A 25,203-nucleotide genomic window follows, 5' to 3' on the forward strand; every position below is an offset into this window, starting at 1 on the left:
GGGAAACTAAGGGCTGAAGCACATTGATAGGGTAATGTGGGAAAGCTCGCACTGCTGCTGCATCAGCATATACTGGACCAGGGTGATGTTTTGGGAATCTCTCAAACTAGTTAGAGGTTCTGTTGCCACCTGCTCTGTAATCTTGGGTGCCTTAATGCTATGCTGCAATGACTCAGAGCCCTGACATCAATAGCCACCCCACAAGCATAAAGGTCTCACCCTGGATTCCATCAGACTAATTACTCCTTCCAGGTTGACACCAACAACTCTTCCAGTCCTGAGTCTCCTCAAATCTGACCACCCCAAGTTCTTAACTACCAGGCACTTGGACTTTTCCCCTCTGGCTCATCACCCCTGAAGACATAAAACCAACCCCCCAACACTAGTTTTGCATTGGCACATACATTCCACAGTTTGCACACCACAGACCTGCTTGGGGTAAAAATAAACAAAAGGTTTATTTAATAGAAAAAAGGTCACAGATTCAAAGATAAAATAGGAAAAGCAAACATACACAAGTTACACAGAAAATAAACAAAGATACAACCTCAGGCTTTACACTTTCAAATTATATCAACTCCTTTTTCTAACACAAGTTACCTATTGCCTCTGAACAGTTTCCCAGTGTTTCATGGACAGCACCTGTCAAGTGACAGTCCCTCAGTTTCTGGAGGCTGTTCAGTTCAAACCCCTTCCATTTTTAAAGGTTTGCAGTTTTGTTCACTATAGATATTCAAAGTGGGGGGAAACTCCTCCCATTCTTAGTTTTCCAAGACTGGGGTTTTCTTTTCTGTTTCAAATTGTTTCAATGTTTTCCCATTAACTTTAATGGCCCATAATTTGTCCTTTCCTGGATTGTACAATCCTAGATAGTCAAAGCTACTCTCCTCTGATTGGGGAGGCGGCCCCTCCCTGTCTGGCTGCTCACCATCCCACTGTGAGGTGGAGCTGAATGCTACACCACAAATTATGAGCACAATTTTATATATACACAAATACCTAAATTCATAACCAGTCTGTAAAACATATCTCATAATGATCATCAAGTTCAGAACACTACAAACGTTCATAAAAGACCTTATTTTACATTTTTATAGCACAACAACATTGTATTACTCCGAGGGCATTCTGCACCAAAAAATTAAAAATTCTGCACACAATATTTTAAAATGCTTCAAGTTTTGTCAATAAATAAATGCAAGGCAGTGGGGAGCACAGGCCACTGGCTGCATGAAGGTGGGAGATCACCCTGCAGCACTCCCACCCCACACCTCCTGGACAAGGACTCAGCACAAGGCCTGGGCCTGCCCCAGAAGCAGCCTCGGGCCCTGCAACTCTGCACCAGGTGTGGGGCAGGCAGGCTCAACCAGACAGGATCCAAGTATTGAGGGATCCAGGTGTGAGGTGAAACGATTCTGTGTGGAACAATCTGTGCAGGCCACTCAGCGTGGGGTCTAGGTATGGGGGGGATCTGGATGCACAGAGGCTCGTTTTGGGAGGGGGCGGGTGTTTCCCAGGTTCTGGGGCCATGGGACTCTGCAGGGGCTTCCAGGTGAAGGTGGTTTGGGCTCAGTGGAGTGGTGTGGGGGACTCAGCAGGGGGGTCTGGGAGAGTGGGGCTTGGTGGGGTGGGGGTCTGGGTGCAGCTAGTTGGGGGTCTGGATGTGGGGGCTCATCAGGGTGGGGACTTCAGTGCAGGGAGCTCAGTGGGGGGGTGGTCTGGGTGCAGGGGTGGGGGTCTGGAAGCAGGGCGGTATGGGTGCAGGGGGCTCCAGATGCAGGGGTTGAGGTTCAGTGGGGTGCGGTTCGGGTATGGAGGGCAGGGGGGTTGTGGGTGTATGGGGTGAGGCTTGTCAGGGGTGCCTGAGTATGGGACGTCCAGATGCATGGGGTTAGGTGGATGCGGGAGCGGCTCCTCGTAGAGCGACACCTCCCCCCATAGCTGAGGAGCGATGGGGGCAGGAAGCAGGGGAGGAGGACGAGCTTCCTGCATCTGGGGGAGGTTTCTGGGAGGTGGGTCTGACACAGCCCCAGCCACTCCTTGCAAGGGAAAAGGAAGTCATGTCCTCTCCTACCTCCAGCCCAACCAGGACTAGCAGCTGATCCTGGCTCAGGGTAGGAGCCACTAGCTGGAGTGTCCCCCAGCCCTGCAGTGATTTACCTCTCCGCCGGCTGCTCTGGGGGTCTGAAATGATGCACCTGCGCAGCTAGGGAGTGGTGCATAACTGCTCTTGCAACTTCCCTTTGCTTCCCTGTCAGAAAGTCTTATTTCTGCGGGGAAGCAACTAAATCTGCAAGGGACATTAATTCTGCACATGTGCAGTGGCGCAGAATTCTCGCAGGAGTAAAATTGTATACTCAACTGCTTATTCTATAGGGTTCACACCCCATATCCACAACACAGGGTGTCTGGACCCTGATTCTCACAACCAGCTCTATGGATTAATACAGGATTGCACTCCCCACAGCCATCAACATCTCTCAGCAGCTCCCAATTCACTTGAAAAGAAATTATTAGTTACTGAACTGTGCAAACACCATTTCAGCCAGCAGCACTTGAGGTTAAACTAACAAAAAGGTTTCTTGTACGTTCAAGATCTCTGCATACACAGAAATTATATTCTCTAGAATGGGGGCAGAGTGTCACACAAATACCAGAGTCTACATGAAAATTAGAAATTGCATACATACAAGCAGAATGTTGTAGCTTATATGGTGATTCAGGTACTTGCTCTTACAAAGTATAATGGCTGGAGGTATACAGACATGCCAACTCTCGCAATCAATTAATTCTGAGTAACATTAAGCCTCACTCATGATCTCACAATAAAACTCTCAATGTCAGGATTTTTTTTGAGACTGAGGCACATTCTAATGTGTTTCTAGTCAAACAAGAGTTACTCCACCCTAAAAAAAGGAATGCAGCTTCTCCACCTGGCTTTTAATTAAAAAGTACTTTGAAAGACAATGAGAATTCATTTACATATCAGAGAAACAAAGCTATCCAGCTAACAGGTGGCTACACTCCAGCAGGGAAACTTCAAATAAGCAACTGAATCAACTGGGGGGGAAAACTCCTGACATTTGAGAGTTCTAAATGTGAGGCTTAATTTCACTTAGAAATCCTGCCAGCCCGGGAAGTGGGAGAGGGGACCCCAGTGCAGCCCCACCAGGCCTTGGGAGGATGCAGAACGCTAAGGAGCAGAGGTGAGACTGGTGGCAGCAGGGGGGCTAAATGAGGGAGGTTGAGAGAGTGAGACTGGTGGCAACAGTGGGGGCTGTTGGGGTAGAGGACTGTATTGATGGTGGGTTCTGAGCAGATGGGTTGAGTGCTGGGAGGGTGAACTGAGGGCGGTGAGGATTGATAGAGTAGGGATGTTGAACTGCTGGGGTGAGACTGAATTGAAGGGGGGCTGAACTGAGGTAGGTTGGGTGGGGAGAGAACTGAAGGGAGACTGGGAGACAGGATTAATTGCTGGGCAAGAGATGGGCAGATGTGGGAGTGTGCAGCAGGGGCCAAAATCACCTTATCCAGCACATGTGGGTGAGTGGGCAACACTGTCACATGTACACACCCTGGGAATGGACAGGGAGAGTTCAAATATCAAGAGATCTAAATATATATATAATCTTTTATTAAAATGTCATGATTTTAGGGCCAATATCATGATTTTAGGGGTCCGACTCATACTTTTTGATCTCTTGAAGTTGGCAATTCTGGGTATAGGTTTGCAGTTTCCCAGGTAATTAGTCTTTCCCTAACCTCAGTCATCTACACTGGCCCACTTGTATCTGTTAAAAGTTAGGGCTTAGATGGATGCCATAGACATATATATGTTAAGCAAAACTTCAGTCATGATACATAAAGAATTCACTTAAATACCTTAGGTAAGGATATTAGTGAGAATTATATGGATCCAGTGCAGTTCTATCTGCAAATGACAAATGTCCCTAAAACACATGGGCTAAATTATAGCTGCCCTTGCACAGATGTACGAGAAGACCCTGTACACTTTCTCCTCCAGGCCATCACTCGCACAATTTGTCTAAGGACTCTGGACTATAACGGTGCTTGTGGAGGCACACAGCAAGGTAAGCAGTGTTCATCACCCTGGGTATGTATGTTAGGAGGAAGGCAAGGGCGGGGTGAGGGCATGGCAATGACGTTATAGCTCCCCACCCCCAAATCAGCAGCAGCATTTAGTGTAGGAGCATGTGTTAAAACTTTTCTATGGGTTCACTAGGGGCCTTCATCATGCTTTAAATGGGCACTACCATAAGGAATGCGAGTGAAGGTGAGACGCACCTCCTTATCCTCCCTTTTGCAGATCTATCTAAAAAGGCATAATTTAGCCTTCTGTGTGACAATGTATTGGGGAGAACACAACTTTGGTTTCATGATCCTTGCCACACTGTGCCACATTAACAGCATTAACATATAGCAAGGCACTGATTATTCATCTACAGATTATATTTTAATATCTATATCTATAAAGGCTAAACACACTACACTTGTGATGGCAGGAAAAAAATTCTATCCATGTTCACAAGCTCTCTCTCTGCAATGGTAATCAAAAATGCAATAAGCCACAAGCCCTAAAATAAAAATGATGATACCCACCAAGTTGCAGTATATCACTTACATTAATACAATATAACCCAACTGCACACAATGCAGGAGATTCTGATATTATGGTACATTTCACATTGATTAACTGACTTCCATCTAATTCTTGGACCTGAGCCATCAGTCCTTGGATTCCTGTCTTCACTGGCAGGCCCAGTTTCCCAAATCACAAAAAGAAAGCTATCCAGACTAAGACTGATAGCTATTCAAAAATAAAAGCGTTCAGTTAGCAAACATTCTTTTATTGAATCTTAAATTGCATAATACTTAGTACCAATGATTCCCTACAAAGTTTAAGCATTTTTATTTGGAAAAACCTTTATAGTACACATTTACACAGAACCCACAATTCTACCCAGCATGCTTTCAGAGACACCTATTATTAAAAAAAATAAAGGATTTATATTAAAATAAATACAAAGGATATTTAAAAAATTAAAGACCTGGGCCAAGCACTGCAGTGTTACGCTTTGTCTACACTGACACTGTCGAATCAGCGGTGGCCTAGAAGAACTGCATGCATCATGCCACTGAAGATGCTATTGCTTGGCTAGACAACTATGCACATGCTAAATAAATACACTGGCAAGTGAACGACAAAACTGTCATCATTCATAGGTGTTAAAAAAAAAACCACACACACACACACACCCCCAAAGACAAAAGTTTTGCTGAGAAAAAGCGCTGGTGTGAACAGTGCTTTGTTGGCAAGAGCCTCTCCTGCCGACAAAGCTACCGCCATTCTTTTAGGGTGGAAATTTTATTTGTCAATGGGAGAGCTCTCTCCTGCCAACAAACATCGGCAACACTGCGCACCTTTCAGTGGCATGGCTGTAGCGGCACAGCCGTGTCGCTAAAAGCTGCGTAGTATAGACAAAGCTTTAGTGTTCTGTACTGCCCATCAGGAAATGCAGTAGGTTCAATTTCAGTACCACTTTCTAAACCAGGGGTGGGCAATAATTTTCACAGGGGGGGCCACTCCACAAATTTTGGTAAGTTGTCACTAGCTGCACATTTCTATTATATTAATGGAGGGGGTGCGGAGTCTGGGAGGGAGTTTGAGTGCAGGAGGGAGCTCTGGGCTGGTGCAGAGTGTTGGGGTGCAGGAGAGGGTGAGGGGTATGGGCTCTGGGAGGGAGTTTGGGGTACAGGAGGGGGCTCCAGGTCTCGGAGGGAAGAAGATGGGTGCAGGAGGGGACTCTGGGCTGGGGCAGGGGGTTGGGATGCAGGAGGGGATATGAGGTGCAGACTCTGGCCGGGATGCGCTTACCACAGGCAGCTCCTGGCTGGCAGCGCAGCAGGGCTCAAGCAGGCTGCCTGCCTGCCATAGCCCCACACCGCTTCTGGAAGAGGCTTCAGCTGGCTGCTGTCGGCACATCTCTGCGTGCCCCTTGGGGTAAGGGAGGCAGCGGGTCTCCATACACTGCCCATGCCAGCAGGCCTGCAAGCACCACCCCCCGGTTTCTGGCCAATGGGAGCTGTGAGGATGGTGCTGGGGACAGGGGCAGCACACGGAGCCACCACCTCCTCCCACATGCCAGGGGCGCGCAGATACATGCCAGCAGCAGCTGGCCGCTTCCAGGACCGGCGTGCCGCCACGGCAGGCAGACTGGCTGCCTAAGCACCTTACTGTACCACGAGACTTTTAGCGGCCCGGACTAGGAGATCACAAGGGGGCAGAGGAGGATGGACAGAAATGTTTGATGGGCCAGATCCAGCCCATGGGCCATATTTTGTCCACCCCTGATCTAAACTGTCTAGCATTACTCTGAGTGCTTCCTATTGCTCAAAAGTCAGCAGCCTCCTTCTGTCCACTAAGGAACTGTGACCTGACATCAACATGTTACACTACACATAGAGTACATACTGATTTAATTGCTTATCTATTCTAAACAAGCTCAGGCATTTTTTAAACCCACAAGTCAAAGCTACTTTACATTTAGGTTTTAATCTCAAAGCAAATATCAAGAAGATTTTAATGTTGCTATAGGGTCCATTCACCCAAATAGCAAAAGGCACTTTACTATTTACTATGGCCCCAAACCTTAAGCTACATATCCTGAAAAATCTTCAACTGGTAGGAAACACAGAGCAGATCATCTTTAACAACACAGGTCTCTATGAAAACACATCCCAGTGCTTCACTACACACACTGACTGCTGAATGAACAAGAGTCCAATTTGAATGTCACATAACAGATTCCTCTTAAATACTGCATAGGATTGGCCTTATCTGCCTGGGAGAGCACCTCTCCCTCAGTGACCACAGCCTACCACAACAGCTAGGTATCACAGCAACAGAGAAATTGTTAGAGGGAGTCTTATGAGTGACCAAGACCAAATTTTCACAGGAGCTTGAACTAGACTATGTAACCCACTTACACTAGAGCTATGGATGACTGCAGGCCTCACCACTTAGAGACAAGCACAAAATTAATTTCACTAATTTTGCTTTTCCTCAAATTCCTCACATCTGTTCATACCCAAGCATAAAGAAAAACATCCTACAAATTAATCAAGCTATTTCACCTATAGCCTCAGAAGAGAGAGGCAAATATTATTGTAATTCCTGTTTGTAAATACTTAGAAGGTACATAGATTCTACAGTGATGGGGACTATATAAGTAAGCACCTACTAAGACCCTTCTTCCTGTACAGACTCCCACTGAACTCAGCTTTGTCATCAATTATTTTATGCAGTGTGGTACCCGGATTAAAAACAAGTAAGGTCACAAAAATTAATGGGACTCTGCACAGGTCCACGCCTATGGTCCCTTTTGCAGGATTGGGGCCTACAGGATTTACATACAGAAACACAGCCAACTCTGGGGTATAGGGCAGCAATCAAGCAGTACTACACTTGAATACTGGAACAAATCCTAATTAAATAGAAGCATCACAGGAACTAATGTCTATGCAAAGTTAACAAAATTTGGTTTTTAAGGTTCCACCAGTAAAAACTATATACCACTGTTCAATTGGCAGCTTGCAGGCCAGCTCCAGCCATGAGGGTCTTCTGTTTGGTCATCAGGAGGCAACAGACATCAGCTCTTCCTTCATGCCTCCTGGGAATCGGCAGCCAACCAGAGCTGCAGTAGAAAGTTCTCTACCCCTCCTGTCAGGAGCCTAGCCTATTCTCATGGGGGGGGGGGGGGGGGAAGAAGGAGCAGTCCCTGTTCACAGGAGGAGGGAGGAGGAGGAGGGAGCAGAAAGAGCTCTCAGCTCAGGGCTCCTCCATTCCTTCTTCCCCGCCTCCCTTCCTGTGTGCAGGGATACCTCCTCTGCTCCCACTCCCTGTCACACCCAGCCAGGAAAGGAGGGTGAAGAACCCCTGTAGCTTCCCCCTGTAGCTTCCCCCCTCCCCCCGCTCAGCCTGGAAGGGGAAGGGGGACCTCGCTGCAGGCCCCTTCCCCCCACTCTCCAGCCTGGGAGAGGGGGGTGTAGAACTCCAGCAGCCACAGAAGTGAGGCTATGGGCCACAGCGGATGGGAGGCAAACTGAAAGGGACTGGACAGAGACCAGAGTGGATAAAAATCAATGATTTAAAAAAACACATCTGATTTTTTAATTTAAATTGAATTTTTTTGATAAAATTCTTTTTGAGGAAAAAAACGTATCTAAAGACAGTTTTAATCAAGATACATTATAGCTCAAAGATATCTCATCATGGAATAGGGATTATAAATTCTAATTCTATAGTATGAGACAATATATGCATGTAATGTTTAAGAAAAGTTTTGTAAATGAGTTCCAACAGTTCATGGATTAGGGACCCAATCTTATGGGGTGCCACAGGCTGTTTTATAGATTATTTAGGTTAATCTTTCTATCTTCTTAATCTGCTCAGTCTAGAGGATACCATTGGAGATGATTCGTTTTGCATTTCTCAAACGATGGATTTGTGTCTCCAGAGGTAACATGCTTGTTAACAGCAAAAATGTTTTAAAATAAATCAATAATATAGAGAGGTGAGAAATAACAGACCTCGACTCTGTTGTCCCTCTGCAAATTTGTGTACACAGAGTCAATCCCTTGCCTCTCTCTAAAAGTGCAAAGTTTCAAAACGTTCAATGCATAGAAGATTATTGGGGACGGAATAGATCTGGACAAGGAGAAGAAGTCTAGAGATAAATGTGAGAAGCGAGGGACATATGCTTGTTTTGTTAAAATATTATATATTTGCTGCTGAAGAAAAAAACAGAATACTTAACATTGTTGTTTTAGTTAAATAAAGCAATTTAAATGTCTGTCTGGTGATGTTCTCCTCCTAATACAGCATGGCAAGAAAATCCTCCAAATACTAATGATTAACCTGTTGAATTGGAGATAGTTCACCTTCCAATGACTTCATAAATATCTGCTTTAATTATCTTTGGTAAATGAAATAACCTAACCACCATTCATTTTCTGATATAGCAGTAAAACTAGTGTGAAAAGTTTTCAAAATAAATCACTGTTTGAAAATGTATAGTGTGTACCTTCTAAAAATGAAATCTATCTCTATCTATCTATTTGAAAATATATGAAAATCTATCATCTATCTCTGAGTTATGAAGAATATGTATTAAGGGTATAACAACCAACAAGAATGCACTTTTTACGATGATTAAATCAAGACTTCCTGACTAGTGATTTAAATCATGATTTAAATCAAATCCACCCTGACAGAGACACTTCAGTTTACTTTCCCTCTATTTACTGACATGCCATGTATTTAAATATAGAAACTTTTCATTTGCATTTAAATATGTTGGAGCTAGGATATATTGATACACTTCAACTTACAGTGGTACACTTTTAATTAGACTCTTATGCAAAATCAATCAGTAATTGACATGCTTTCATTAGTTAACTTGATTGCATGCTGCACAATCTTTTCGGGTGGGGGGAGGGAGGGAGGGAGACGAGATCTAATGTCAAAAGTTCAGGCAATAAAAAAAGATTAGATGTCCATTCTTTTCTCATGAGTTTAACTTCTAATTTTAATTTCATAGTTTTAATATAATTAATACTAATAGCATGCTGTTATACAAGCATTACAGTGTATTCGTATAACTATTTGTTTACAGGATTTCAATGGAATATTTTGAGTTTAATAAATACAATCTGGCACACCACTTTTGAAAAGTTGCAACCTCTTCGGTGGCAGGATCACTGGACAGCTAACACCTGAACAGCCCTTTAGCCCACCAACATTTGGATACTGCCTTATCCACCCACCAGAAAATGTAACTGAATACCATTATTATACACTGGACACTGAATTGCAGCTGAACAGGAGATGCCATGGAGCACACATTTTCCAGACTTGATATTTAGACCACTATGCCTCTCCCTTTGATTACTTCCAGAGTTTCCTATTTTAAATCATATTTGTTGTCAAACATGAAGCATAAAATACATCTTAAGGTATTAAGTATCAGAGGGGTAGCCATATTAGTCTGAATCTGTAAAAGTGGCAAAGAGTCCTGTGGCACCTTATAGACATCTTAAGGTATTAGGTTTTAATCTTTTATCACTTATAAACACAACTGTAAACTAGGGAGTATTTTTGCTTAACTCCCAAATTTGAGCCTATATACATACATTCTATTTTATATATATATATATATATATATATATATATATATACACACACACACACACACACATATATACACACGGGATGTAAATATCCGTTAAGAAAGTTAACCAGTTAAACAATATAAAATTATATTGTTTAACCAGTCAACCGTTAACTGAGGTCCCTCCAGACGGACAGCGCAGCCAAGGCTGGGGTGCTGCCAACCCGGCTGGTGCAGCAAGGCCAGGGCTGGGGTTCCCCTGGCTAGCCAGCTGGGATCCCTCGAGCTGGCTGGCAGGGCGCGGCCGGGGCTGGGATCCCTCTGGCCGGCTGGCACATAGTGCTGCTAGGGCTACTCTGGCCAGCGTCCCTCCAGGGTTAACGGTTACGGTCGGTTAATGGTAAGCCTAATGCTTACCAGTTAACCTTTTACATCCCTAATACACACAGAGTCAGGGCACTGAAAACATAATTTACCAAACAGAATGACTGAACTCTGTGGATGCAGCTATAACATGCCTACTCCCATGCTAATACAACTTTATCATCTCAGCTTTTATAAGGAAATTCCTTTTCCAGGCATAGTTGTTCATACCACAGATAAGGCTGGAAGCGAACCTCTAAAATCACCTACTTCAGCCCCTGCAACAAGTAGGGAAACATGAGTCAGTGGAACTTTTAGCAGATTACAGAGATCAAACTATGCTGGCCTTGAACCACATCAAACTGCACACCTAATATGATCAGGTACTATTACAGTGACTGTCCCACATTGACACAGCAGTCTCCAGCTGTACAATTCAGTGAGAACCCTCCCCAACACAAGATGGGAATCACTGAATTTAGCCACCAATGGTTCTGACTAACCTGCAATGTGAAGAGTTGTCGCTAAGGGCGTCGAAGCCCTTTAAGAGCGTTTTGACAATAAAACCTAAGTCAGGTGCGCAAATTCAGTAATACAAGTAATGTCTGAAAATACTTGTTCAGTCTCTGTTCCCATTCAATTTTTATCCTTTTCAGACGAAATTGCTGGTGCTTGACACTTCCCAGGATTAGATCCTAGAGATAATCTCCTATGGATAGCACTTCCCCTTCCATTTAGAATTGTTAAACATCCCCACTGCAAGTACTGGAATGTTTACATAGAAAGTATTACCAGGAAAGTGTATTTTAATCTGAAGGTAGGAGTGGTAGAGAAGTCACCATATATTTGCTTTCCTCCTCCACAAGCAGAAATTCCTTCCAGGAAAATTCTGGATACATTTAACTTCAGCTAAGATCTTCTTATTTATGGGGTACTAAAATTCAGTTTGTTTAGTGAATATGGCCAGTAGCCCTTTCAAAGAAACCAAATTAATGTGTATGTTGTTTATCATGTGACAATCTTGACACCTCACAAAATACACTTAAAGCTCAAAATTTTAAATATACCACAAATCTCAAAGATCTTCAAGCCTTTGTGAGTTAATTCTGTGGCAGGACAGAAGAAAAGATTTTCCAGGAAAAAAAAAATAATTCCAGCAACACCATTTTGCGTTAAATGCGTCAAGGACCAAAACCCTCATGGCCCTCTAAACTACAGTCCTGATCCCATAAGCAGCTTCACACAGGCAGACCCTTGCACCCACACAGAACCCTGCTGATTTCAATGACAGTGCACCCATGCGGAGTAGCTTGCAAAATCAAGGTCTAACAGGGCAAAATAGTATATAATATTAAAAGCTTAACATGAAACCCTTAGTGAAACAACATATTTACCAACTTCTAAAATAACTTAGCTGTAGTTGTGGCCCTAAGTCTACACTACGAGGGTATGTTGAATTTAGCAGCGTTAAGTCGAATTAACCCTGCACGCGTCCACACAACGAAGCCATTTTTTCGACAAAGGGCTCTTAAAATCGATTTCTGTACTCCTCCTCGATGAGGGGATTAGCATTGAAATCGACATCGCCGTTTCGAATTAGGGTTACCGTGGATGCAATTCGATAGCTCCCGGTGGCCAATACTATCCCACAGTGCACCATTGTGACCACTCTGGAAGCACTCTGAACTTGGATGCACCGGCCAGGTGTACAAGAAAAGCCCCAGGAACTTTTGAATCTCATTTCCTGTTTGGCCAGGCGAGCTCATCAGTACAGGTGACCATGCAGCCCCAGAATCGAAAATGAGCTCCAACATGGACCGAACGGGAGGTACTGGATCTGATCGCTGTATGGGGAGACAAATCCATGCTATCAGAACTACATTCCAAAGGACGAAATGCCAAAACATTTCAAAAAATCTCCGAAGCCGTGAGGGACCGAGGCTACAGCAGGGACGCAACACAATGCTGTGTGAAACTTCAGGAGCTCAGACAAGCGTACCAGAAAACCAAAGAATCAAACGGACCCTCTGGGACAGAGCCCCAGACATACCACTTCTACGCCGAGCTGCATGCAATTCTGGGGCGGCCGCCACCACAACCCCACCCTTGTCCGTGGACTCCGATGATGGGGTACTCCCCGCCAGGCCTGAGGATTTTGCCAACGGGGAAGATGAGGACGACGACAACGACCTTGAGGAGAGCACACAGCACACCGTTCTCCCCAACAGCCAGGATCTTTTTATCACCCTGACTGAAATACCCTCCCAACCCAACCAAGCCGGAGAAGGGACCTCTGGTGAGTGTACCTTTTTAAATATAATACATGTTTTAAAAGCATTTTTTAATTATTAATTTGCCCTGAGGACTTGGGATGCATTCGTGGCCAGTACAGCTACTGAAAAAGACTGTTAACGTGTCTGGGGATGGAGCAGAAATCCTCCAGGGACATCTCCATGAAGCTCTCCTGGAGGTACTCTAAAAGCCTTTGCAGAAGGTTTCTGGGGAGAGCAGCCCTTCTCCGTCCTCCATGGTAGGACACTTTACCAAGCCATGCTAGTAGCAAGTAGTCTGGTATCATTGCATGACAAAACCTGGCAGCGTATGGTCCCGGTGTTTGCTGGCATTCAAGCAACATCCATTCTTTATCTCTCTGTGTTATCCTCAGGAGAGTGATATCGTTCACGGTAACCTGGTTGAAATATGGGAATTTAATCAAGGGGACCTGTTAGAGGTGGCCATTCCTGCTGGGCTGTTTGCCTGTGGCTGAAAAGAAATCCTCCTTGCAGTTAGCCAAGCTGTGGGGGGCAGGAGGGGGGAGGAGGGCGCCACTGGCGCGGAGCTGTTTGCGTTTGGCTAGCAGGGATCTTCCCTGATACCAGCCAGGCGGTGGGAGGAAGGGAAAAGTGATCATCCCAGAGAATTGGATAGGGGGAGGGGGTTAGTTTGGTTTCTGCTGCTGCACGTTAATATGAAAACCGCAGCACTAAATGGCCAATTCAATGGGCTTTGCTTGGTATAGGAAAGGAGGGGGCTGCTGTTATGAAGGTTGCAGAAGCCGAAAGACTATGGCTTACCATGGCCGCCTGCAAGCCGAATCCTGTTGCCCGGCACTCCGTGTGTGATCTCTGACATCAAAGACGCAGGCACTCAATACAAGATGCAAAATGCGACCTTGTACCAAAACCACATGTGCTATGTAATGTGAATAGTGTTGTTCACCGTGAAAGAGTATAGCCATTGTTCTGTCAAAATGTCTTTTTAAATACTTCACTCCATTTTTTTCCTCCCGCAGCTGCAAATGTTTCAAGCCTCCCTCCTCCGTCCCAAAGGCTATCTCAGATAAGGTGGCAAAAAAAAAAAAAAAAACCCACACATGCGATGAAATGTTCTCTTGACCTCATGCAGTCATCCGGCACTGACAGAGCTCAGCAGAATGTGTGGAGGGACACAGTAGCACAGTACAGGAAAGTGGCCAATGAACGTGAGGACAGGAGGGACAACTGAGATGAGAGGTGGCGGCAGGAAGATCAGAGGCAGCAGGATACAAGGCTGGGGCTACCGCGGGATCAAATGGACATGCTCCGGCGTCTGGTGGAGGTTCAGGAACGGCAGCAGGATCACAGACTGCCGCTGCAGCCCGTTTAACCACCCTCCCTCCTCCCCAATTTCCATAGCCTCCTCGCCCAGATGCCCAAGAACGTGGGGAGGGAGGAGGCAGCGGCTCCAGGCACCCAACCACTCCACCCCAGTGGACAGCCCAAGCAATAGAAGGCTGTCATTCAACACGTTTTGAAGTGGCCTTTTCCTTCCCTCCTACCTCCTCCCACAACTCACAAGGTAGGCCGGGTGGGGTATCTCCCTTTTTTTTTTTTTTTTTTTTTTTTAATATAATCAGTTAATAGAGAATACCTGGTTTTTAAACGATAGTGACTTTATTTCCTTTGCAAGTAAGCTGTGATCGAAGGGGGGAGGGCAGGTGGGTGGCTTACAGGGAATTTAGAGGCAATCAAGGGGGTGGGTTTTCATCAAGGAGAAACAGACAGAAGTGTCACATGGTACCCTGGCCAGTCATGAAACTGGTTTTCAAAGCTTCTCTGGTGCGCACCGCTTCCTGCTGTGCTCTTCTAATCACCCTGGTGTCTGGCTGCGCGTATTCAGTGGCCAGGCGATTTGCCTCAACCTCCCACCCCGCCATAAACATCTCCCCCTTACTCTCACAGAGATTGTAGAGCACATAGCAAGCAGCAATAACAATGGGAATATTGGTTTCGCTGAGGTCTGAGCGAGTCAGTAAACTACACCAGCGACCCTTTAAACGTCCAAATGCACACTCTACCACCATTCTGTACTTGCTCAGCCTACAGTTGAACAGCTCCTTACTACTATCCAGGGTGCCTGTGTACGGCTTCATGAGCCATGGTATTAAGGGGTAGGCTGGGTCCCCAAGGATAACTATAGGCATTTCAACATCCACAACAGTTATTTTCTGGTCTGGGAAGTAAATCCCTTCCTGAAGCCATTTAAACAGACCAGAGTTCCTGAAGACGCGAGCACCATGCACCTTTTCCGGCCATTCCATGTTTATGTTGGTGAATGTCCCTTGTGATCCACAAGTGCTTGCAGCACCATTGAAAAGTACCCCTTGTGGTTTATGTACTAGCTGCCCTGGTGGTCTGTAGAACTGATCAATGAAATTGTTTTTAATTGTTCACTTTATTAATATAACTTCATAAGCAAAGTTTTATGAATGAAACAACATTCATTCATAAAACCAGTTACACAAATAACTGGCTAATTGAGTTTCACTTTCAATCCAATTGCTGCTTAAATTGCTGAAACTTACACTGTTTCAACATTGTAACTTCTGCTCACTGTTTGTCATTATACTTCTCTATTGTAACTTCTGTTCACTGTTTGCTATTCCTTACACTTGTCCATATTGTAACTCAAACTCCATTTTAAAATGCCCACTTCGTGTTGTAAAAGCTTGCTGCAACCTTCATTTTTGCAAAACCCTGCTGTAATCTTATTAGTTTAGATGTGTGAATGAGGTATGTATGGATGATGGAATCAACCTCCAGCCCCAGCCTGTCCTGATGAAATAAAGCGTAAACACCCAATGGCTGAAGATGCAGACAACAGCCCTGACAAAGTAAGAGGAGTCCACCCTCAAAAGAAAAGAACAAAAGTACAATTGAAGAAACATCAAAGCCAGGTCCTAGGCTGAAAGTCATGTCTGCAATAGACGGGTGATCAATCACACTGGACCCAGAGGCAGCGTGACACAGCAAGACCTATAGACTCTGGATTCAAAAAGCCTACAAAAAGGATGGGTGAGATGGAAGACTTTGAAGGGTAACATTCTGCTGCCAACATGGAAAGGCATCAGTGCATACCCAACAGAAACCCAGCTCTTCCTTGTGCCCCACTTTCCTGGACAGTTAGTCGCCACAAGCTACGAACCCAAGCCACAAACTCAAGCTACATTCAGGACTGGTAACTATACAGCAGCTGCAGAACCTGTGTGTGTATGAACTAACCTGTGAATGAATGTGAAACTGAATGAAATGTTACAGCTATAACTGACTGCCTACTATGATTCTTTTTGTATTCACAATAAATGTGACATTTTGTCTTATCGCCTTTAATAAGATCCTGCTGGTTTTTATTTTATTGGTGTAACGGGTCCAGTCCCAAGATAGGGATATGCGTTCCATCTATAGCCCCACCAGTTAGGGAATCCCATTGCAGCAAAGCCATCTACTATGACCTGCACATTTCCTAGAGTCACAACCTTTGATAGCAGCAGCTCAATGATTGCATTGGCTACTTGCAACACAGCAACTCCCACAGCAGATTTGCCCACTCCAAATTGATTACTGACTGACCGGTAGCTGTCCGGTGTTGCAAGCTTCCACAGGGCTATCACCACTTGCTTCTCAACTGTGAGGGCCGCTCTCATCTTGGTATTCTTGCGCTTCAGGGCAGGGGAAAGCAAGTCACAAGGTTCCGTGAAAGTGCCATTACGCACGCGAAAATTTCGGAGCCACTGGGAACCATCCCAAACCTGCAACAGTATGCGGTCCCACCAGTCTGTGGTTGTTTCCCAGGCCCACAATTGGCATTCCATGGCATGAGCCTACCCCATTAACACCATGATCTCCAAATTGCCGGGGACTGCGGTTTTAGAGAAATCTGTGTCCATGTCCTCAGCACTCGAGTCACTGCATTACCATCGCCTCCTTGCCTGGTTTTTCAGGTTCTGGTTCTGCATAAACTGCACCATAATGTGTGAGGTGTTCACAATGATCATAACTGCTGCGGTGAGCTGAAAGGGCTCCACGCTTGCCGTGCTATGGCGTCTGCTCGGGGAATCTAGGGAAAAGGGCTTGTAATGATTGTCTGACGTTGCTTTCATGGAGGGAAGGTTGACTGATGACATTTACCCATAACCACCAGTGACAAATTTTTGGCCCCATCAGGCATTGGGAGCTCAGCCCAGAATTCCAGTGGGCAGCAGGGACTGCGGGAACTGTGGGATATCTACCAACAGTGCACCACTTGGAATGTCAACGCTTGCCACAGTACTGTGGACACACACTACCAAGTTAATGTGCTTAGTGTGGACGCATGCACTCGACTTTATACAATCTGTTCCCAAAAATTGAATTCTGTAAAATCGGAGTAATTTCGTAGTGTAGACATACTTAGAGTCCCTGAATGCCCACTGGCTCAGGGCCTACCATACTGTAACTCACAAGGCCTGACACACTCATTTCCCCTAACGTGCTGTTGTTATATGAGTCTAAAAGGCACATTGTAAGGAATTCATATGTAAACCAGTGACACACTGGTTCTGAAAACCATCACTTGATGTATGTACTGGTTATGTATAATTGTCAAGTGATTAAAAAAATTAATCATGATTAAGCGCACAGTTAAACAGTAATACCATTTATTTAAATATTTTTGATTTTTTTTTGATGTTTGTAATTTTTATTACAAACAATACAAAATTTACAGTGCTCGCTTTATATTTATATTTTGATATACACATATTTGCACTGAAAAAAACCAAAAGAAATAGTATTTTTCCAATTCCCCCATTACTAGTACTGTAGTGCAACCTCTTTATCATGAAAGTTGAACTTACAAATGTAGAATTATGTATAAAAAAAACTACATTCAAAAACAAAACAGTGTAAAACTTGATAGCCTACAAGTCCACTCAGTCCTATTTCTTATTCAGCCAATCGCTCAGACAATCAAGTTTGTTTATATTTGCAGGAGATAATGCTGTCCGCTTCTTGTTTACAATGTCACCTGTCGTAGCCAACATCGCACAATATTTACATGCCAGATGCACCAAAAATTCATGTCTCTTCATGCTTCAATCACCATTCCAGAGAACATGAGTCCATGCTGATGATGGATTCTGCTCGATAACTATTTCATCATCTGAGTCAGATGACACCAGCAGAAGATGGACTTTCTTTTTTGGTGGTTCGGGTTCTGTAGTTTCTGCTTTGGAGTGTTGATCTTTTAAGACATCTGAAAGCATGCTCCACACCTCGTCCCTCTCAGATTTTGGAAGGCACTACAGATTCTTAAACCTTGGGTTGAGTGCTGTATCTATCCTTAGAAATCTCACATTGGTACCTTCTTTGCATTTTGTCAGATCTGCTGTGAAAGTATTCTTAAAATGGAACAACATGCACTGGGTCATCATCTGACACTGCTGTAACATGAAATATATGGAGGAATGCAGGTAAAACAGAGCAGGAGGCATACAATTGTCACCCAAGGAGTTCAGTCATGAATTTAATTAACGCATTTTTTTTAAACGAGCGTCATTTGCATGGAAGCAAGTCTTCTGGAATGGTGCCGAAGCATGAAGGGGGCATACGAATGTTTAGCATATCTGGCATGTAAATACCTTGCAATGCTGGCTTCAGAAGTGCCATGTACATTTTCAGGTGACATTGTAAACAAGAAGCGGGCAGCATTATCTCCCGTAAATGTAAACAAACTTGTTTGTCTTAGCGATTGGCTGAAAAAGAAGTAGGACTGAGTGGACTTGTAGGCTATCAAGTTTTACACTGTTTTGTTTTTGAGTGCAGTTATGCAACAACAACAAAATCTACATTTGTAAGTTGCACTTTCATGATAAAGAGATTGCACTACAGTACTTGTATGAAGTGAATTGAAAAATACTACCTCTTTTGTTTATCATTTTTACAGTGCAAATATTTGCAATAAAAATAATAATATAAAGCGAACACTATACACTTCGTATTCTGTGTTGTAATTGAAGTCAATATATTTGAAAACATAGAAAAATATCCAAAAACATTTAATAAATTTCAACTGGAATTCTATTGTTTAACAGTGCAATTAAAACTGCGATTAGTCACAAATAATTTTAGTAATCGCGATTAATTTTCTTAGTTAATCGCATGCGTTAACTGCAATTAATCGACAGCCCTAACAAACAATTATGTGTATGTGCTGGAAATATGTTCTTAAAACGCAGGCTGGAGGCAGTGCATAAATCCAATCTGTCCTGGACAAAGGAATGTGGATTCATCTGTGTAACCAGCTTCATTACAAGGAGGGGACAGCGAAAGCACATTCACATACAAAGTGAACAAAGCATTCAAATCAACAAGCAGCATCTTAGCAAGTACAAGGGTGCCCAGAATTTGCACCCAGGAATCTTGAGGCAGACACAATGGTCTTTGGATACTATAAGAGGAGCAAAAAGACATTTTAGTTATCCATCACTCAGGGGACACTGGGTACAGCAACCTCTGAATCTGTGAAACCTGGACCCCCAGCCTAGATGGCTAGAGATATTGGTGACTTGATGTAAGAAAGAAAATTGCTGAGGCAAAGATCGTAACCTGCTACAATTAAATTTAAGTAATGAGAAAGCGTTTTGTTTGGTTTATAACTACTGTATACTTGTCTCTCTTTCTTGTGCTTAATATCACTTCAATCTCTGTTCTTTGTTAATAAATTTATTCTTATTTTATTAAAAACCACCTTCATGCTGGGCATTAAAGTAACGTGTGACTCTTCAGCTAGCTCTGTCTCTCTGGGGGCAGCAAATTTAGTAATTTTTGTGTGTTCAGTGAGAGGGACTAGACACTCCAGAGATACAGCTCTGGGAGAATTTGGGTTCACTGTATGTTACCTGCAAGTCAAGGTTTAGACTGGCAGGAGTTTGGTGGTGAAGCAGACAGAATGGTCTGGCAGTGAACACACAGTCTAATCCCCAGCAAAGCTCTCACCTGGTAACACAGTGGCTTACAGTTCTGGCTGTCCTGATCAGAACATCACAGTTGTATCTTATAATATACATATGTGTTTTTAAAAGAAGTGATGCTATGCTGTTTTCTGATGCAATTAAGACAGATTAGCACAGGTAGTAAGAAGAAAAGAAAAGAACTGGATGGTCCCAGAATTCATAATGGGATATGTGCCTTTCATTTCTACATTACTGGCTTTAACCCAACCCAGGTCAGAGTTTAGCAAGTGCCGGACAAAACTTTTGGGTAGCCTAACAGCAAGTTAGAGTAGTTAGAGAACAAGTGTCTATGGCTCAAAACTATCACAGCCAGCACGCAAACGAATCAAAACACCAATATTCTGCTGGCCATCTCAGATGAAAAACTAAAGTCTGAATGGGAACAGACACTAAATTAGTCTCTCATCCTAGCAATTGCTCTCTAACTCAGGTCTGAGGCACAGTGGCACTAGCAAGTGAAGGACAAATTTGTGCCACTGTTTCTGCGATATTTAGGGTGACCAGACATCAAGTGTGAAAAATCAGGACAGGAGAGTAATAGGAGCCTATATAAGAAAAAGCTCCAAGCACCAGGACTGTCTCCATAAAATCGGGGCATCTGGTCACCCTAGCGATATTTGCTGTGTGTAACTGAAAGATCTCACTCTCCAGAGTCATCATCATGTTTTTATGAGCGTACCACACAGAAAGGGAAGGGAATAACAATTCTCCCTACTTTTTAACACCTCTACCTTCTTTAATTTGCTACTACAGTACCTTGCCTTTATTATAATTGAATTGTTTACATTGAAAAGACAGATCATCACAGGAACCCAGGATTAACCATACCCCATCAGGCCACTGGTCTGGTACTAGTGGCCCATATCCAAAGCGTTTACAGGTAGACTAGAAAGCAAGAATTGTGCAGTGCAGCGCATGGTGGGTAGCGGTGGAGAAAGGGGGAGGCCTTCCTCACACCTACAGTGAGGGTGAGCACGCCAAGCAGGAGAGATCGGCCCCCTTTTCCCAATATTCACGGCTACAAATGCCCGCTGAAAATGGCTAGAGACCAGTGTAAAAACAACAAACCAGCTTCATCCCACCACCCGCAGCCCCCCGCGTGATGCTGCGTCACCCCGCCCGCCTTGTTCCTCCTCGGGCCCGAAGGGGGGGGGGGAGGGTCACAGATTCAGGGCCTAGTTGCGGGGGGTGGGGGCACTTCACTGTCACACCGACGCTTGGCCAAACCCACTGAACGGCCACGCGCACCGAAGCACGAGGCGGGGCCGCTGCCGGGCCCCAGCGGCCGCCCCAGGCTGGCGGGAGGGGGCGGGCTGCGGGCCGGGAGAAGGGGTGGGGGGGGGGTCCCCAGGCTCACACCGCCCCGCGTCAGCCGCGCCCGGCCCACCTTGCTGTCATCCATGGGAGCCGCCAGGCCCGGCCCCGGAGCAGCCGCCCGCCCGCGGCCCAGGCAGCCGCCGCACGAACAGCCGAGGGCCCGCGCCAGCAGAGTCCGCCCCGGGCTGGCCGGTCACAGCGGCGCCAGGGCAGCCGACACAGCCCCTCGCCCCGCCCAGGAACAGGCCCCGACCCGCTCCATCGCGCGCCGCGCGCCTGCTGGCTTTCTGTCCCGCCCCGCCCCGCCCCGCCCGCTCCGCCCCTCAGCGGCGGGCGGGCGGGGTGAGGGCTGGGCGGGTGCATCCTGGGAAGTGGAGTTCTGTTTTCCTCCGGCAGCCTCCGCAGTCTGGGCAGGCCGCTCGGCCGGAGGACTGCAGCTCCCGTGGGGCCAGGCGCCGGGCGGGACCTGCGTGGCGCGGCGCACCCTGGTCGTGGTAGTTTTGTACCGTAGGGGAGCTGATAAGTTAGGAGGAGGAGCCGCCAAAATGAAAACTACGTTTCCCAGAAGGCAGCGAAGGGGACCGGCCCGTACAGGGCTTGCCGGTCTAAATCGGGCAAATATCAGATCGCTGTGTGTCTGCGGCAGCTATCTTGGTGAAGAGAGGGGGAGCCTCCAGCAGGAATGGCTGCAGAGCACCGCTGAGCTAATGGGTGGCATCTCCTGGCGCCACCTCCCTGCACTACAAAGCACCTGGGAATTAAACATTCAATCCAAGTGAAGCTGTGACACTGCAAACCACATCCCTTCCTCTCCAGCAATCGCCCCTCCACATACACACACACACACACAGCTGCTCCCGGGGCCTCACTGACACTAACCTCCTGGCCAGGGCAGAGCAAACATCCCGAGAGAAAACCGAAAACCACTTGCCATGCTAGAGCAACACCAGTCACGCCGACGTATGTCTGCTTGGGCAGAACAAAACAACAGGCAACTATAGTGCCATACACAGAACTATTACGCTATGAGACTGGCAGTGTGCAATGAAATGTAAATGTAATAATACAGCAATAATAATAATAATGGGTGATTTAAATAATTTAAACTAATCACAATTCACATCAGGATAAAGTGTAGAGAAATATTTCTATTTTCACTGAATGTATGGATTATGTATTAGTACATAAACAACATTATTACCTATAACTGGTGTCATAGAGGCTTGGAATAAATATCATGACTGGAGTATTGATATAGAGGGGTATAGCTTGTTCACAAAGCACAGGCAAGGGGGAAAAGGGGGGAGGTGTTTCCTTATGCATCAAGAATATATACACTTTTTCTAGAGTCCAGAGGCAGGTGAGAGGCAGACCAGTTGAAAGTCTTTGGGTAAACATAAAATGAGAAAAATTAGGAGCGATGTCATGGTAGAGGTCTATGATACACCACCAAATCAGGAAGAGGAGGTGGATGAGGCATTTCTAAAACAAATAACAGAAATATCCAAAACACAAGACCTGGTAATCATGGGGAACTTTAATTCCCCATACATCTGTTGGAAAAGTAATATAGCAAAACACAAAATTTCCAATAAATTCTTGAAAGGTATTGGGGACAATCTTGTTTCAGAAAGTGCAGGAAGTAACCAGAGTCACAGCCATTTAGACTTTATTCTGACCAGCTGGGAGGAATTGACTGACTCTGAAGGTGGATGGCAATTTGCATGAAATTTCATGATTCTAGGGAAAGAAAGAAGTGAGAGCAGAAGAATAAGTACAATGGACTTCAAAAAAGCAGACTTTAACAAATTCAGAAAACTGATAGGTAAGGTCCCATGGGAAGAAAATCTAAAAGATAAAGGAGTACAGGAGAGTTTATAGAATTGTCGGATGACACCAAGCTGGGAGGGGTTGTAAGCACTTTGGAAGACAGAATTAGAATTCAAAATAACCTTGACAAATCAGAGAATTGAAATCAACCAGATGAAATTCAATAAAGCCAAGTGCAAAGTACTACAACAAGTACAAAATGGGAACTACAAAATGGGAAATGACGTCTGAAAAGGATCTGGAATTTATAGTGGTCACAAATTGAACATGAGACAATAGTGTCATGTAGTTGCAAAAAAGGCTAACATCATTTGTGATGTGTTAACAGGAGTGTTGTATGTAAGACAGAGGAGGTAATTGTCCTGCTCTACTCAGCAATGGTGAGGTCCTCAGCTGATGCACCACACTTCATTAGAGATATGAACAAATTTGAGAGAGTCCAGAGGAGAGTGACAGAAAGTTTAGAAAACCTGAGCTACGAGACAAGGTTAAAAAAACTGGGCATATTTAGTCTTGAGAAGAGAACACCGAGGGCTCGTATACACTGAAAACTTACATCAACATAGGTCTCACGGGGGTGTGAAAAATTCACCCCACTGAGAAATGTAGCTATGCCGACCTAACCCCCGGTGGAGACAGAGCTAGATCAATATAAGAACTTTTCTGTCAACCTAGCTACCACCTTTTGGGGAGGTGGATTAACTACAGCAAAAACAGAAAGTGTCTACACTGAAGCACTACAGTGGCGCAGCTGTACTGCTATAGCATTTTAACTGTGGGTATACCTTGATTGGGGACCCAATAATGGTCTTCAAATATGTTAAGGGTTGTTATAAAGAGGATGGTGACCAGCTATTCTCAATGTCCACTGAAGATAGGACAAGAAGTAATGGGCTTAATCTGCGGCAAGGGAGATTAGGTTAGATATTGGGGAAAACTAGAGATAGCCAGATAGTGATGCCCAGGTTAGGTTTCTGTCCCTTTCTTCAGGGCTGTGTTTATTGTCTTCACAACCAAAGAAAGAAAAGAGTGCAAAAAGCAACACAAACAACAGCCTGGTTAGGAGTTCAGACTGGGGCCATCTGACTTCCATTAGTTACCAGGTAGGGCTGTCTCCAACCTAAGGGCAGACATAACAGCCCTGGTTACCAGAATAGCAAATCAAGCTGAATCTTCCCTCCACCCCTTTGTGGGGCTGAGTTTTTTTATATTGTCCAGCTGAGATTCTGAGCCAATCCGTGAGGTGCTGATCAGCTATCATTGTCAGCTGATTCCCATTACCTGTCTGCTAGGCTTCTCTGGAACTGGGTTGGCTGCTCCCTGTTCCCACCACTGGACTATTAAAGGGGCAGATTGCTATGTTGCACACCTCCACCCCAAGAGTGGCATCACGTATACCAAAGCCCTTCCCCTCCGCCCCATCCTGTGAAAAAAAGTCCACATTCCCATGGGTGGTTCGAGGTTCGTGGTGAACTGTAAACATATTTAGCTGCAGGGCTAGGTACCATTGTATCAGCCCAGGATTAGTCTCCCACATGGCATGCAGTCACTGCAGTGGGGCTTGGTTGGTGATGAGAGTGAAGAGTGCTCCAAGTGAATAATACTTCAGGGCCTCAATGGCCCACTTTATTGCCAGGCACTCCTTTTCAATCACCACATAATTTTGTTTCTGGGTTAGAAATGTTATGCTCACATATAATATGGGGTGCTCCCCATCTTCAAACACCCGAGAGTCAACAACTCCCAGACTCACTAGAAACTAGGCCTCTGCTTGCTTGAAAGGTACATTCCACAAACGTAGCCTGTGTTTCAAGTTGGCAACGAAACAGACTGAAAGCGTGTTGCATTTAGCTCAGGGGCGGGCTAACTTTTTGGCCTGAGAGCCACACTGGGTTTCCAAAATTGTATGGAGGGCCAGTTAGGGGAGGCTGTGTCTCCCCAAACAGCCAGGTGTGGCCCGGCCCCCACCTCCTATCCGACCCCACTGCTTCTTGCCCTGACGGCTGCCCTGGGACTCCTGCCCCATCCAACCCTCCCTGTCCCCTGACGGACTCCCCCTGGGACTGCTACACCATCCACCAACCCCTGCTCCCTGTCCCCTGACCACCCCCGGACACCCCACCCCTGTCTGCCCTCTGCTGCCCCATCCAACCCCCCCCCCCCTGACTGCCCCCCCCCGGGACCCCTGCCCCA

At 45.3% G+C, this 25,203-nt stretch overlaps 1 protein-coding gene across 1 annotated transcript in view; it reads right to left on the bottom strand.

Moving 5' to 3' along the window:
* The window catches only part of CREBL2 (cAMP responsive element binding protein like 2), a 37,139-nt gene extending 15,664 nt beyond the window's left edge, over positions 1-21,475 (bottom strand). The window contains exon 1 of the mRNA XM_073315520.1: positions 21,251-21,475. Coding sequence (XP_073171621.1) covers positions 21,251-21,265 — 15 coding nt within the window. The 5' untranslated portion in view covers positions 21,266-21,475. The remainder of the gene's footprint in view (positions 1-21,250) is intronic.
* Positions 21,476-25,203: the final 3,728 nt, after the last annotated feature.

Source organism: Lepidochelys kempii, chromosome 1, assembly GCF_965140265.1.
Source record: "Lepidochelys kempii isolate rLepKem1 chromosome 1, rLepKem1.hap2, whole genome shotgun sequence".
In the NCBI taxonomy this organism is placed as follows: Eukaryota; Metazoa; Chordata; order Testudines; family Cheloniidae; genus Lepidochelys; species Lepidochelys kempii.